The sequence below is a fragment of the Geotrypetes seraphini genome, chromosome 4 (assembly GCF_902459505.1).
Source record: "Geotrypetes seraphini chromosome 4, aGeoSer1.1, whole genome shotgun sequence".
NCBI classification, from domain to species: Eukaryota; Metazoa; Chordata; class Amphibia; order Gymnophiona; family Dermophiidae; genus Geotrypetes; species Geotrypetes seraphini.
In genome coordinates, this window is record NC_047087.1 from 94,663,670 (window position 1) to 94,678,272 (window position 14,603).

The 14,603-nt window shown below is 45.0% G+C and overlaps 2 protein-coding genes across 5 annotated transcripts in view; one reads left to right on the top strand and one right to left on the bottom strand.

Annotated features, from left to right (window-relative positions):
- Positions 1 to 8,180, bottom strand: part of CEP97 (centrosomal protein 97) — a 118,354-nt gene extending 110,174 nt beyond the window's left edge. Inside the window, exon 1 of one of the 4 annotated variants that reach the window (XM_033940933.1) lies at positions 8,166 to 8,180. Coding sequence is in view for 1 of the 4 variants with exons in the window: in XM_033940930.1 (XP_033796821.1) it covers positions 7,965 to 8,016 (52 nt within the window). In the remaining 3 variants the exon portion in view is untranslated. The other 3 variants (XM_033940930.1, XM_033940931.1, XM_033940932.1) reach the window with 3 other exon arrangements.
- The window catches only part of RPL24 (ribosomal protein L24), a 45,105-nt gene continuing 38,680 nt past the window's right edge, over positions 8,179 to 14,603 (top strand). The window contains exons 1-3 of the mRNA XM_033940934.1: positions 8,179 to 8,257; positions 8,386 to 8,461; positions 13,731 to 13,841. Of these exons, the coding sequence (XP_033796825.1) occupies positions 8,253 to 8,257; positions 8,386 to 8,461; positions 13,731 to 13,841 (192 nt within the window). The 5' untranslated portion in view covers positions 8,179 to 8,252. The remainder of the gene's footprint in view (positions 8,258 to 8,385; positions 8,462 to 13,730; positions 13,842 to 14,603) is intronic.

Consider the following 14,603-nt stretch of genomic DNA (forward strand, 5'->3'; position numbering starts at 1 on the left):
AACCAGGAAACTACAGACTGGTGAGTCTGACCTCAGTACCGGGAAAGATGGTAGAAGTGCTGATAAAGGACTGCATCATTGATCACCTAGACGGACACAATTTGATGAGGACCAGCCAGCATGGCTTCAGCAAAGGAAAATCTTGCTTGATTAACTTGCTGCACTTCTTTGAGGGAGTAAACAGGCATATAGACAAGGGTGACCCGGTCGACATTGTATATCTGGATTTTCAGAAGGTGTTCGACAAAGTCCCGCCTGAACGACTACTTCAAAAAATTGCAAGCCATGGAATCAAAGGTGAAATACTCACGTGGATTAAAAACTGGTTGGCGGATAGGAAACAGAGAGTGGAGGTAAATGAACAATACTCGGACTGGAAAAGCGTCATGAGTGGAGTGCCGCAGGGTTCGGTGCTTGGACATGTGCTCTTCAACATATTTATAAACGACCTGGAAATTGGTACAACGAGCGAGGTGATTAAATTTGCAGACAATAGAAAGTTATTCAGAGTAGTGAGGACGTAGAAGGATTGCAAAGACCTGCAATGTGACAATCACGCTCAAGAAATGGGCCGCAACATGGCAAATGAGGTTTAACGCGGATAAGTGTAAGGTGATGCATGTCGGTAACAAAAATCTTATACATGAATACAGGTTGTCTAGTGCAGTACTTGGAGAGATCCCCCAGGAAAGAGACTTGGGAGCACTGGTCGACAAGTCAATGAAGTGATCTGCGCAATGTGTGGCGGCGGCAGTGAAAAAGGCGAACAGAATGCTAGGAATGATTAAGAAGTGGATCACGAATAGATCAGAGAAGGTTATCATGCCACTGTACCAGGCCATGGTATGCCCCCACCTGGAATACTGCATCCAGCACTGGTCGCCGTACATGAAGGACACAACACGGTACTAAACTAGAGGGTCCAGAGAAGAGTGACTAAAATGGTTAAGGGACTGGAGGAGTTGCCGTACAGTGAGAGATTAGAGAAACTGGTCCTCTTCTCTCTTGAAAAGTGGAGACAGAGGGGACATGATCGAAATATTCAAGATAATGAAGGGAATAGACTTAGTAGATAAAAACAGGTTGTTTACCCTCTCCAAGGTAGAGAGAACGAGAGGGCACTCTCTAAAGTTAAAAGGGGATAGATTCCGTACAAATGTAAGGAAGTTCTTCTTCACCCAGAGAGTGGTAGAAGACTGGAACGCTCTTCCAGAGGTTGTTATAGGGGAAAACACCCTCCAGTGATTCAAGACAAAGTTAGACAAGTTCTTGCTGAACTAGAACATAAGCAGATAAGGCTAGACTCAGGGCACTGATCTTTGACCTAAGGGCCGCTGCGTGAGCAGACTGCTGGGCACGATGGATCACTGGTCTGACCCAGCAGCGGCAATTCTTATGTTCTTATGTTACAGTGGATGATCATCTGGCACCCAGTGATCACTGTATGGTACGGTTTAATATTAAGATGAGGTATAGGAAGGGTTCATTCAAAAGTAAAGGTTCTAAACTTTTTAAAAAACTAACTTTGTTCGGTTGGAGGATTATGTCTGGATGGGAAAGTCTGGAAGGAGTAGAAATGCAATGGGCAAAATTGAAATGAGTTATTGTAAGGGCAACAAACCTTTTTGTGATGCAAGTAACTAAGAGGAAAAGAAGGCCGCTTTGGTTCTCAAAAGTAGTAGCTGAAAAGGTAAGAAATAAGAGGTTAGCTTTCATAAACAACAAAAGATCACAAAACGAGGAAAACAGGCAGATCGCAGAGAGTTCTACTAGGAAAATCCCTATCTGAACCCAAACCACTCCACTATGGAGTGCCTCAAGGAGCCTTACTATCACCTCTCCTCTTCAACCTCTATGTCAAACCAGTACTGGACATAGTGGAAAAACACTGAATCAGAATCCACTCTTTCACAGACAACCTATAACTCTACCTCCCCCTAGGTCGACACCAAGACACACAAATCTATAACCTCCAGTCTTGTTTAACTGAAATAAAAACCTGGATGACCAGGAACAAGTTACAGTTAAATGAATCCAAGCCAGAACTTCTCTGGATCCACAAAGATTTTTGCGTATACCCACATCCATCCTTTTCCTGGGGCACAAACACCCTTACACCCAAGGATAACATACACAGCCTAGGAGTAACTCTCGACTCAAAACTTATCAATGACAGCTCACGAATCCAAACTAGTATCATCCTCCTTCTACTACCTCTGCCAGCTAAAAACCATACATGCATACTTCTCAGAACCCGAATTTGCCCAACTACTCTACGCCTTCGTACTATCCCACATAGATTATTGCAATTCACTTAGTGGGCCTGCCTACCAAAACTCTCACCCGCCTCCAAAGAATGCAAAATGCTGCAATCTGCTTCCTGAAAAACCTAGGCATCCGCGACCACATTACCCCTGCATTAGCTTCCATGCACTGGTTATCCATTCAAAAACGCTGCACCTTCAAGGCCCTGGTCCTCGCTTTCAAAACCTTCCATGAAACGATTCCGTACTACATGAAAACCAAACTACAAATCTACTCCCCAAAGCGAACAATGACTCCCCAAAGGAGAAAAATGACTGACCATACCTCCTGGCCACTCCCTCAAAACTGAAACATCCCGTAAACATTCCTACTCACATTTCATACCAAGACTATAACAAACCATTCCCCCATCTGTTAGAACACTAGATGGACTTTGGAGCTTCAGGAAGGCCGTGAAAACCTTTCTCTTTACAAATCCAGTACCTTAAGGACATGCACCCAGAAATGCCATTCAGAGTCAACGCACCTACGCCACCTAATCTCATCAGATGCTACTTAGTGTATATGTTTTTACTGTCATGTCTATATTGTAAATTATAACAATCTGTGGCAACAATCCTTCAATGTGTAACTTTTTATCCAGCTTGTATTTAGTAGAACAATCACAACCGATAGAATCTGGATAAATGTATCTCAATCCTCCTAAATATCGTAGGAAGCCTCAGCCCCACCACTCCACAGCTGTATTATCTTGTAACTGCAGAAAGAATTACGTTGTGCCTCATCATTGGCTGTTCATTCCAATATATTTAAAGTGTCATTTGTGCAACTTTAGTACAACTATATAAATAAGGAATAAATAAATATCCTGTATATATAAATATAAAGTGCTTAGTACTTAGCTCAATTTCAGCCAACACCTGGGAGTCTGACCCGGCATGTTTTGCTCCAAAAGAGCTGTATCAAGGGTCTCCCTAGACGAATCAAAAATAAAGAGAAGAAAGTTGGAAACCAACACTCTTGCCCAACTAATCCCTCCGTAAAACTCAACCTCCTTATTGCATTCAAAAACCGTCTTATATACTAAACTCACCAAAGTCGCTGCCGTCATCCGACTCCACTTATAGTGTATGAGAATGGTGGCGGCGGCGTCTACCCCCTGGGTTTAAATCCTCCCACCATACTTCATTGATGTTCATGCCCCCTGTGTCTCGTTCGCTCGAAGACTCATCCAATCACAGTCACCCATTCAATCTCGCTATTCAAACCCCTAGGTTCCACCGTGTCAAGCTTAAAAATGTAACGTTGTACACTATAAGTGGAGTCGGATGACGGCAGCGACCTTGGTGAGTTTAGTATATAAGACGGTTTTTGAATGCAATAAGGAGGTTGAGTTTGATGGAGGGGTTAGTTGGGCAAGAGTGTTGGTATCCAATTTTCTTCTCTTTATTTTTGATTCATCTAGGGAGACTCTTGATACAGCTCTTTTGGAGCGAAACATGTTGGGTCAGACTCTCAGGTGTTGGCTGAAATTGAGCTAAGTACTAAGCACTTTATATTTATATACAGGATATTTATTTATTCTTTATTTATATAGTTGTACTAAAGTTGCACAAATGACACTTTAAATATATTGGAATGGACAGCCAATGATGAGGCACCATGTAATTCTTCCCGCAGTTACAAGATAATACAGCGGTGGAGTGTTGGGGCTGAGGCTTCCTACGATATTTAGGAGGATTGAGATACATTTATCCAGATTCTATCGGTTGTGATTGTTCTACTATATTGTAAATTATGTCATCTCTGTCCTGTCTCAATTATATTGTGGATGTACTTTGTAACCTGTTCTGGACTCCTTTGAGAGGCAGGCTAAATGAATGAATGAATGAATGAATAACTAAATAAATAAATAAATAGAAATATCTGGAAAAGTTAAGAGAGGCTGGTAAAGTAATCAGGAAAGCAAAGATACAAATGGAAGAGAAAATAGCTGACACGGTAAAATGGGGAGACAAGACATTTTTTTAGATATGTCAGTGATAGGAAGAAGTGCAAAAGTGGCATTGTGAGACTTAAAAGTGAAGGAGCGAAATATGTAGAAGTTGATAAAGAAAAGGCTGAATCGCTTAATAAATATTTTTGTTCTGTGCTAACTGCTGAAGCAATGGGAGCGGGTCTGCAAAAGACAAATGCGAATACGGAAGGCGTAGTGGTCGCCCTTACAATTGCTCCTTTCAGTTTTGCCCACCGTATTTCCACTCCTTCCAGACGTTCCCATCCAGACAATAATTCCTTTACATAAAGCTTCATCCGAACAAAGTTAGTTTTTTTTGAAGTCTAGAACCTTTGCTTTTGAATGAGCCCTCTCTATACCCACCCATTAAATTGTACCTTGCAGTGATCACTAGATACCAGATGATCACCCACTGTAACATCAGAAACACTTTCCCTGTTTGTAAGCACTAAGTCCAGTATAACCCCATCTCGTGTGGGTTCCATTACCAACTGCGGAACAGTTCTCCTTGTAGAGAATCCAAAATCTCCCTACTTCTAGAAGACCCCGCAATAAGGATAGCCCAATCAACATCCGGCATGTTAAAATCACCTATTAGCAAGACTTCCCCTTTTTTAGATAGATTCTGAATGTCTACTAATGAATCTCTATTTACTTCTTCCGTCTGTGAAGGAAGCCTGTATATCACACCAATGTAAATATATTCACCATTCCCTCTTTCCAAATTGATCTACAGTGCCTTTTCCTTGCCCTGTAGATTCTGCAATTGTGTGGCTTTAATAAGATCTTTAACATATAATGCTACTCCTCATTTTCTTCCTACTCTGTCTTTCCTGAACAGATTATAACCTGGTATAACTACATCCCAGTCATGGTTCTGTGAACCATGTCTCTGTGATCACCACTTTATCCAACTCCTCTTCTTCCATCACAGCTTCTAGATCCAGAATCTTGTTTCCCATACTTTGAGCATTAGTATATACTGCTTTCCAGACATTGCCCACTTTTCCCATCCGTGTAAGTATTCAGTGATTTACTTACCTGAGGGCTTATACTCACCCGAGAGCTTTGATCACCCTGCCCTTTCACTTCTAGTTTAAAACCCTCTTCAGTAGAGGGAGTGCGCTAGATGTGGTATATTTAGATTTTAGCAAAGCCTTTGACATTGCTCCACACAGACGTCTAATAAATAAACTAAGTGCCCTCGGGATGGGCCTCAAAGTGATGGCTAGGTCAGGAACTGGTTGACTGGAAGATGACAAAGGATAGTGGTCAATTGAGATCACTCTGAGGAAAGGGAAGTTATGAGTGGTGTGCCTCATGGTTCTGTTCTTGGACCTGTTCAACATTTTTATAAGCGATATTGTTGAAGGGCTGTCAGGTAAGATTTGCCTTTTTTCGGATGATACCAAAATCTGCAACAGCCACCCCAGATGGTGTGAACATGAAGAAAGACCTAGCGAAGCTTAAAGAATGGTCTGATATTTGGCAGATAAAATTTAATGCTAAGAAAACCAAGGTCATGCATTTGGGCTGCAAAAACCCAAAGAATTGGTACAGTTTAGGGGGTGAAGAACTTATATGCATGACAGAAGAACAAATGTGATTATATGTGATTATATGTGATGATCTTAAGGTGGCCAAACAGGTTGAAAGGGTGATGGTGAAAGCTAGAAGGATGCTAGTTAAAAGGAAGCATTGATGCCCCTGTATAAGACTCTGGTCAGACCTCATTTAGAATATTGTGTACAAATCTGGAGACCGCACCTTAATAAAAATATAAAAAGAATGGAGTTGGTCAATAGGAAGGCAACTAAAATGGACTTCATCATAAGGCGTATGGGGACAGACAAAGATCTCAATATGTATTCTTTGGAGGAAAGGCAAGAGAAGGGAGATATGATACAAACTTTTGAATACCTACATGGCGTAAATGCGCACAAGTCAAGTCTCTTTCATGAAATGAGAGGGCATAGGATGAAGTTAAGAAGTGATAGGCTCAGGAGTAATCTAAGGAAATACTTTTTTACAGAAAGGGTGGTAGATGCGTGGAACAGTCTCCTGGAAGAGGTGGTGGAGGCAGCGACTGTGTCTGAATTTAAGAAAGCATGGGATAAGCACGTGGAATCTCTTAGAGCAGGGGTGTCAAACTCAATCACATTAAGGGGCCGAAATCTAAAATACAGGCTAAATCGTAAGTCAGACCTCGCCCAATCTCTGCCCCAGACCCATAATAGTAGTAATTGTAACACCATTTTTCCATTCATTTTTCATATATACACACATACACAATATAATCTTATTAACAACACATAATGGTTAACCACAAAATTAAACTACACAAAGCACACTGTATGCTTCTCAGCATTCATTCCTACCAGAACACAGATAACCCCTATGCAAATATGGGACCCAAAACTAAAAGTACTAATATATACAATAAAAACCCTAAGATTCAAGACTCTGCATGCAGTACAACCCAAGAGAAAAAGAAACAAATGTATTTTTTCCTGTCGCAGTGTGTACAAAGCTGCAGGTGGTGGCTCCTACAAGCATCCTGCATCTGAATTGGAAACCTCTCTGATGTCGCAACATCAGAGGGAATGCTTCCGGATGAGGTGCAGGACACACGAGGAGCCGCTGCTCGCAGCTTTGTGCGCACTGCGGAAATGAGGAGGAGTGAGTCGGCCAGAAGATAAAACTCCCGGGGGCGGCAATGAAAACGCTGCATCGCACCATGGGCTGCCAGATTCGGCCTACGGGCCTTGTGTTTGACACCTGTGTCTTAGAAAGAGGAAGAGATAATGGTTACTGTGGATGGGCAGATTGGATGGGCCATTTGGCCTTTATCTGCAACCATGTTTCTATGAATTGGGGTGCTGCTACTACTTTATTGAAAAATATGTATTAATATTAGAACTTCAAATCCATGTATGCAGTGGGACAAATCCAAGACTGAATCAAACTAATTGAACGACCTAGAACGCTGTATCAGTTCTAGGTAGGACTAGGGATACAGACTTCCATTATCTGCTTTTTGGAAATCCTGTTGTAAAAAAATATGTTCCAATTCTCGTCAAACAAGCCAGACTAGAGCACCAGCACTGAAAACAAGGATTTTCAGCCTTTAAATGTGAAACGCCTATTTTAATACTGCTGCAGAGCCTTGAAAAATTAATTCTACAAAATAGGAGCGCTGGTCTGGAAGTAACGCTAACAGGTAATGAGGGCCTAAATATTCCGGTGTATTCTCGCATGAGTTCCAAATAATGGAACTTGGCTAAGTCTAGCCTCTCAACTCACACTTGCAACAAAAGCGTTTTACTGAATTAGACAGGTCTCCAACCTTCTCCCAGACACCACAAGATAAGAGACTGTGTTAGGAGAAAAAGTCAAAGCTCAGCACAAACTAGAAGATTCTAGGAATTGTAGTCCGATGCTCCTCTCTGCCCCGCTGACATCTCCTATCTCACCAACGAGTAGAAGACTACAATTCCCAGCAAACAGTGCGCTAGCAAACTGGTCTCACTGTTCAAAAGTAGTAGCGACGGGAATAGCAAACAAACACTAAAACACGGGGGAAAAAACTCTCAAGACAAAAAATAAACCTCATCCAAAATAGAAACCCACCGCATAAACTACAGAGACCTAGCAAGCCGTCCCACTACAGAGACCAGATTACCTTCTTTTTGAGCTGTCATTGCTTCCTTTCTAGCATCCTCAGCCGCCGCCATACTTCCCGCTTGTGAACGCTAGGCAACCGTCCGTAGAGCCAGCTAATTGGTTTATTTTTTAAATCGGTATAAAATAATTTTGAGGGGCCCACAGCCACATTATAGACAATTTGCGTCATTTTGTAATAGGTATAAATATATTTATTTACTTTCAGGATAAGTTCAGATTCTTTCTAAACCTTACAAGAGGAAGTTCCCGTGATTTCCTCTTCCTCTTCGCCATCTTGGCAGTCACCATGAAGTAAGTGGTTTGGTTGATATAATCGGCCACCATCTGCTCTTAAATGTTGTTTTACTAGAGCAAATTGTATTGGGATATGAAACTGCAGGAACCTAGTTGTTCTTATCGCCCCTTATTTCTCATTTCAGGGTCGAACTCTGCAGTTTCAGTGGCTACAAGATATACCCGGGCCATGGCCGGCGGTACGCTAGGACAGACGGGAAGGTAAAAAGATGCCGGGAGTGTTTGATCTGGGGTTAATATTGTAGTTGAAGTGGGGTTAGGGTTCCTTTTTTACTGGTCGCTTCGCTTCTGTTATCGAATTGAACTGTACAGCGTGTTTCATTTGCAAAATTGTTAGTGGCTTGTCTGTTGCATTGGATGGTGCCTGATTGTGCTTGTTTATGGTGTTTTCTTGGTGATAATTTCAGAGATTTTCATAAAATCAGACCTAGAAAGCTGCACATTTCTTTTGTGCAATATTTAACATTCTCTCTATCTATAAGATATCCCGCACAGATGCTGTGTGACGATAGAATAGGTTATGACGTGTTACAAGACTTATACAGTATTTCTTTCGTTGCTCATTGACGTTTCAGCCTATATAAAGGTGATATATCAAAATCCAAAACCCTTTTATTAACACACTAGTGTTTCAGCCCGTTACATTAACGGGTGCTAGAATAGTCTAATCCAGAATGGCTATTTTTCTTATGCCTTCCCCCCATATTCAGGCTCCCATTTTCTCTTTTTCCTTCCCTATTTCCATCTTTTTTCACCAACTTAAAAATCTCTCCTTTCTCTGTCCCTCTCCTCCATAGAACTCCCTCTCCATTCTCCCTTTTCCCATCAACCTTTGCTTCTGCATCTTCACTTATTCTTCCAGCTATTTATTTATTTTGATTTTTATCCCGTTCTCCCAGAAGCTCAGAACAGGTAACAAGTAGACATTCACAATCGTTTGAAAACAGACTAGTCATGACAACAAATAGGTTACAGTAAACAATAACAGAGCTTGTTCTAGAAACCAGACTGGTCATAGCGAAGAGTACTAGGAGAAGTATATTGAGGAGGCAGTTTTTTATGGCCTGATTGTCGGAAGAGGAAGGTCTTTACTGCTCTGCGGAAGGTCATTAGTGAGTCTAGCGACCTGATCTGTATGGGTAGTCAGCTCCATAGCTGAGGTAGAAAATGGCTGTAGGATCGTTTGTATGCCGTACTCATTCAGAGGGATCTCCTTGCCGTACTGATTCAGAGGGATCTACTTGCGGGAATGCTGAGTCTTTGTTCCGCTTTGGAGCGGAGGGGACGGTTAGCTTGGATGCTATGTAGGCTGGGGTTTTTTGGTAGAATCTCATGTGTGTCATGACCTGGGCTTTGAAGATGCAGTGTTCTCCCCAAAAAGTTTTTCCAGCCTGATGGTATGAAAAAGTTGCAGGGTGGGGCGGGATGGAGAAATTTGGTGGTGGGGAAAATTAAATGTGCACTATTTTTATTAATTTTCCAATGCTCAATATGACTCCCTTTTTTAAGGGTTTTCACTTAGGCAGTGTTCCAGTAGCATTTAAGCCAACCTTGTAAAAAAATAATGTAGATCCTCTTATTCTGAATAACTACTGGCTAGTATCGAACCTTCCATTTTTTTCAAAACTACCGTACTTGAGAGAATAGTATTCAACCAACTTCAAACTCATGTTGAATCAATTAATAGTTTTTGTTTAAGACATAGCACAGAGACAGTAGTTCCTGCCTTAGGGCTCCTTATACAAAGCTGCGATAGCAATTCTGCCACAGCAAATGTACTGAAGCCCATAGGAATTGAATGGACTATGGTGCATTTGCTATGGGAGAATCACTACTGTGGCCTTGTAATAGTTAAATTTTGTATACAAATTTGTGACAAGTGGATGCTTGTAGTAATTTCTGTTGAAAATTAATAAATAATAATACAAAAAAAGAAAACTTATATGGCGTAAATGCGTACGAGCCGAGTTTTTTTCATTTGAAAGGAAACTGAAATGAGAGGGCATAGGATGAAATTAAGAGGTGACAGGCTCAGGAGTAATCTAAGGAAATAATTTTTTACAGAATGGGTGGTAGATGTGTCGAACAGTCTCCTGGAGAAAGTAGTGGAGACAGAGACTGTGCCTGAATTCAAGAAAGCATGGGATTAGGCACATGGGCTCTCTTAGAGAGAGGAAGAAATAATGGTTACTGCGGATGGGCAGACTGGATGGGCCATTTGGCCTTTATCTGCCATCATGTTTCAATGAATGGTAAAGAATATCTATTGAAGCATTTCACCACATGTAGAACAGAATAGGAATTCTATGAGCGTTGGAGCATGTAGCACTTTGGGCCATGGTAGAAACTAGAGAATGACATGGTGACAAAATTAATCACCGTTCCCGCGGATAACTGCGGGAAATAATCCCATGTCATTTTTTAGTGTCTATTTCAACCTCAGTCCTTCTACACCAGCATTCTTCAAAGCAAAGCTTGAAGGTCAGTGGTTGTGGCCATTCATACTCTGATTCTTCCCTCTCTCCTTAAAGAATGACATGAAGATGGTTTCCTGCGGTTATCCACGGGAATGGGAATGGTGATAAATTTTGTCACCGTGTCATTCTCTAGTAGAAACCTCTACTGCGGCTTAGTAAAAGGTGGGCTAAATGATGAATTGAATTACAAAACTTTGGGCTCCTTTTTCTAAGGTGCGCTAGCGTTTTTAGCGCATGCTGTGGATTAGCGCGTGCAAACCCCACGCTAAATGAAAAATACTAACGCAAGCTCTACGGAGGCACATCTTAGTAAAAGGAGCCCTTTATCTTACTTCAGTCAGATCATTTTAAATTGTTGGATAGCAAGTAGTCCAAGATTCAGCTATTCCACATAGGAGCCCCAGATAAGGGAAAAGTGCCTGTGTCTCACTTCTCAACTATGCTTCCCGCATCGAACAGCAGAACTGTTACTGAATTACCGTATTTTCACGCATATAACGCGCGCGTTATACGCGTTTTTACCTACCGCGCATACCCCTCGCGCGTTATATGCGTGAGCGCGGTATACAAAAGTTTTAAAACATAGTTCCCACCCCGCCCGATTCACCCTCCCAGCAGGACCACTCGCACCCCCACCCCGAACGACCACTCGCACGCGCTCCCACCCGCATCCACGATCGGAGCAAGAGGGAGCCCAAGCCCTCTTGCCCGGCCGACTCCCCGACGTCCGATACATCCCCCCCCCCCCGGCAGGACCACTCGCACCCCCACCCCGAACGACCGCTCGCACGCGCTCCCACCCGCACCCGCATCCACGATCGGAGCAAGAGGGAGCCCAAGCCCTCTTGCCCGGCCGACTCCCCGACGCCCGATACATCCCCCCCCCCGGCAGGACCACTCGCACCCCCACCCCGAACGACCGCTCGCACGCGCTCCCACCCGCACCCGCATCCACGATCGGAGCAAGAGGGAGCCCAAGCCCTCTTGCCCGGCCGACTCCCCGACGTCCGATACATCCCCCCCCCCCCCGGCAGGACCACTCGCACCCCCCCCCCGAAGGACCGCCGCCTTCCCGACAATATCAGGCCAGAAGGGAGCCCAAACCCTCCTGGCCACGGCGACCCCCCTAACCCCACCCCGCACTACATTACGGGCAGGAGGGATCCCAGGCCCTCCTGCCCTCGACGCAACCCCCCCTCCCCCCCAACGACCGTCCCCCCCCAAGAACCTCCGACCGCCCCCCAGCCGACCCGCGATCCCCCTGGCGACCCCCACGACCCCCCCACCCCCCCTTCCCCGTACCTTTGGTAGTTGGCCGGACAGACGGGAGCCAAACCCGCCTGTCCGGCAGGCAGCCAACGAAGGAATGAGGCCGGATTGGCCCATCCATCCTAAAGCTCCGCCTACTGGTGGGGCCTAAGGCGCGTGGGCCAATCAGAATAGGCCCTGGAGCCTTAGGTCCCACCTGGGGGCGCGGCCTGAGGCACATGGGCCCAACCCGACCATGTGCCTCAGGCCGCGCCCCCAGGTGGGACCTAAGGCTCCAGGGCCTATTCTGATTGGCCCACGCGCCTTAGGCCCCACCAGTAGGCGGAGCTTTAGGATGGATGGGCCAATCCGGCCTCATTCCTTCGTTGGCTGCCTGCCGGACAGGCGGGTTTGGCTCCCGTCTGTCCGGCCAACTACCAAAGGTACGGGGAAGGGGGGGTGGGGGGGTCGTGGGGGTCGCCAGGGGGGTCGCGGGTCGGCTGGGGGGGCGGTCGGAGGTTCTTGGGGGGGGGGCGGTCGTTGGGGGGGGGGGGGGTTTGCGTCGAGGGCAGGAGGGCCTGGGATCCCTCCTGCCCGTAATGTAGTGCGGGGTGGGGTTAGGGGGTCGCCGTGGCCAGGAGGGTTTGGGCTCCCTTCTGGCCCAACTACCAAAGGTACGGGGAGGGGGGGTGGGGGGGTCGTGGGGGTCGCCAGGGTGGTCGCGGGTCGGCTGGGGGGGCGGTCGTTGGGGGGAGGGGGGTTTGCGTCGAGGGCAGGAGGGCCTGGGATCCCTCCTGCCCGTAATGTAGTGCGGGGTGGGGTTAGGGGGTCGCCGTGGCCAGGAGGATTTGGGCTCCCTCCTGGCCCGATATTGTTGGGGAATCGGCGGTCCTTCGGGGGGAGGGATGTATCGGACGTCGGGGGGGGGCATCAGGCTTTCAGGATGGGGACAGACCTTCAAGGGGGGACAGTGCACGGAAGTCAGGGGGGGTGAACGGAGAGTCGGGACAGCGCACGGAAAGTCAGGGCAGTGCACGGAAGTCAGGGGGGGTGAACGGAGAGTCGGGACAGCGCACGGAAAGTCGGGGCAGTGCACGGAAGTCAGGGGGGGGTGAACGGAGAGTCGGGACAGCGCACGGAGAGGCGGGGCAGTGCACGGAAGTCAGGGGGGTGAACGGAGAGTCGGGCAGCATGCGCGGTATAATCGTGAGCGCGTTATACCAAAGTTTTTGTGCTTATCATCGTGATTTCTGCGCGCTATACACGTGTGCGCGTTTTATACGGGTGCGTGTTATTTGCGTGAAAATACGGTACACAAGCTTCTAACTTTCTAATTTGCTTACTGTGGAGGTAGTGGGCATATGCATCTGTCCTTGGAACTCCATTGCTCCAGTACAAAATTTAGATTGTGAGCCCACTAGAGATGGAGATAGTACTGGCATATAAGGTGTACAGTGCTGCAAATGCTTAGTAGCACTATAGAAATGATTAATAGTCTACTACTACTATCTTAAGGATTGGCATGTGAGATCCCTAATTTGAGATTCGGTTTCTTGTTCTACCTATACTACTTTAAACTTGCTCTATTCCACTTTGAGGAAATTATCAACTTTGACTAATGAAGATAACTTGTCTGTGATGACATAGACTCCAAAAAGTTAAGTACTTTATTTACAAAACTATAAACTAGTCCAACTGAAGTGTTTTATTTTAATGCTTATGGTAGTTTTTTGATCATTTTTAAGGTTTTCCAGTTCCTGAATGCAAAATGCGAGTCTGCATTTCTTTCCAAGCGGAATCCCCGCCAGATCAATTGGACTGTTCTGTACAGGCGCAAACACAAAAAAGGACAGTCTGTAAGTAGATGGTCATGTGCAGAATCATTTTGCTGTATGTAATAGAACTATTTACAGTCATTGCAAAATTGCATGCCAGCTTTGATTTCAAATTAAGGTCCTTTCCTGATCTGTCAACTTTTTTAAAATTTTGTAATCGTGTGGTGGTTAGAAATCTACAGAGGCTAGAAATAACAGAATTACCATGTACAAAAGAAGTTTTGAGATTATTGGAGCCTAGCAGATTCTTACTGCACATAATTAATACCTTGACCATTATGGGATAGGGTTCCACAGGTCTTCATTTTGTGTGTTGATGTGTTTCTTATGCAGCTCCCAGCCTAGCTGCCTTTAGCAGCTATGTGAGATGAGGCACTAGGTATCGCTAATGTAAAGCTCTAGTTCAAAAGGCATACGAGTCTCTTGAACCAGTGGGTTATTCACATCTACTCACAAGTTGTGTAGAAGGCATCAGTCGCATTCTTTTCGGCTCCACTTCCTGTGTCTCTGGACTGTGCTGCAACTCCACAGTTTTGCTTTCTACACTGAAGTTGAAGGTGTTTGATCTGCTCTGATTTCAGTTTGTGGGTTTGTTTGTTTTTTTGTGTGTGGGGGTTATCCTGAAATAAGGCTTATTGGTGCTTCAGAGGTCCTCAGTTTTACTAGGGCAGCTGTTCCTGGTAAAAGACACACTCTCCTTTTGGACATCTGTAGCTGGGGAGGCAACCTTTTTTCAGGATACCTCCCTAGCCAGCCTGCTTTAACACCTGTTGGAAGGCTCAG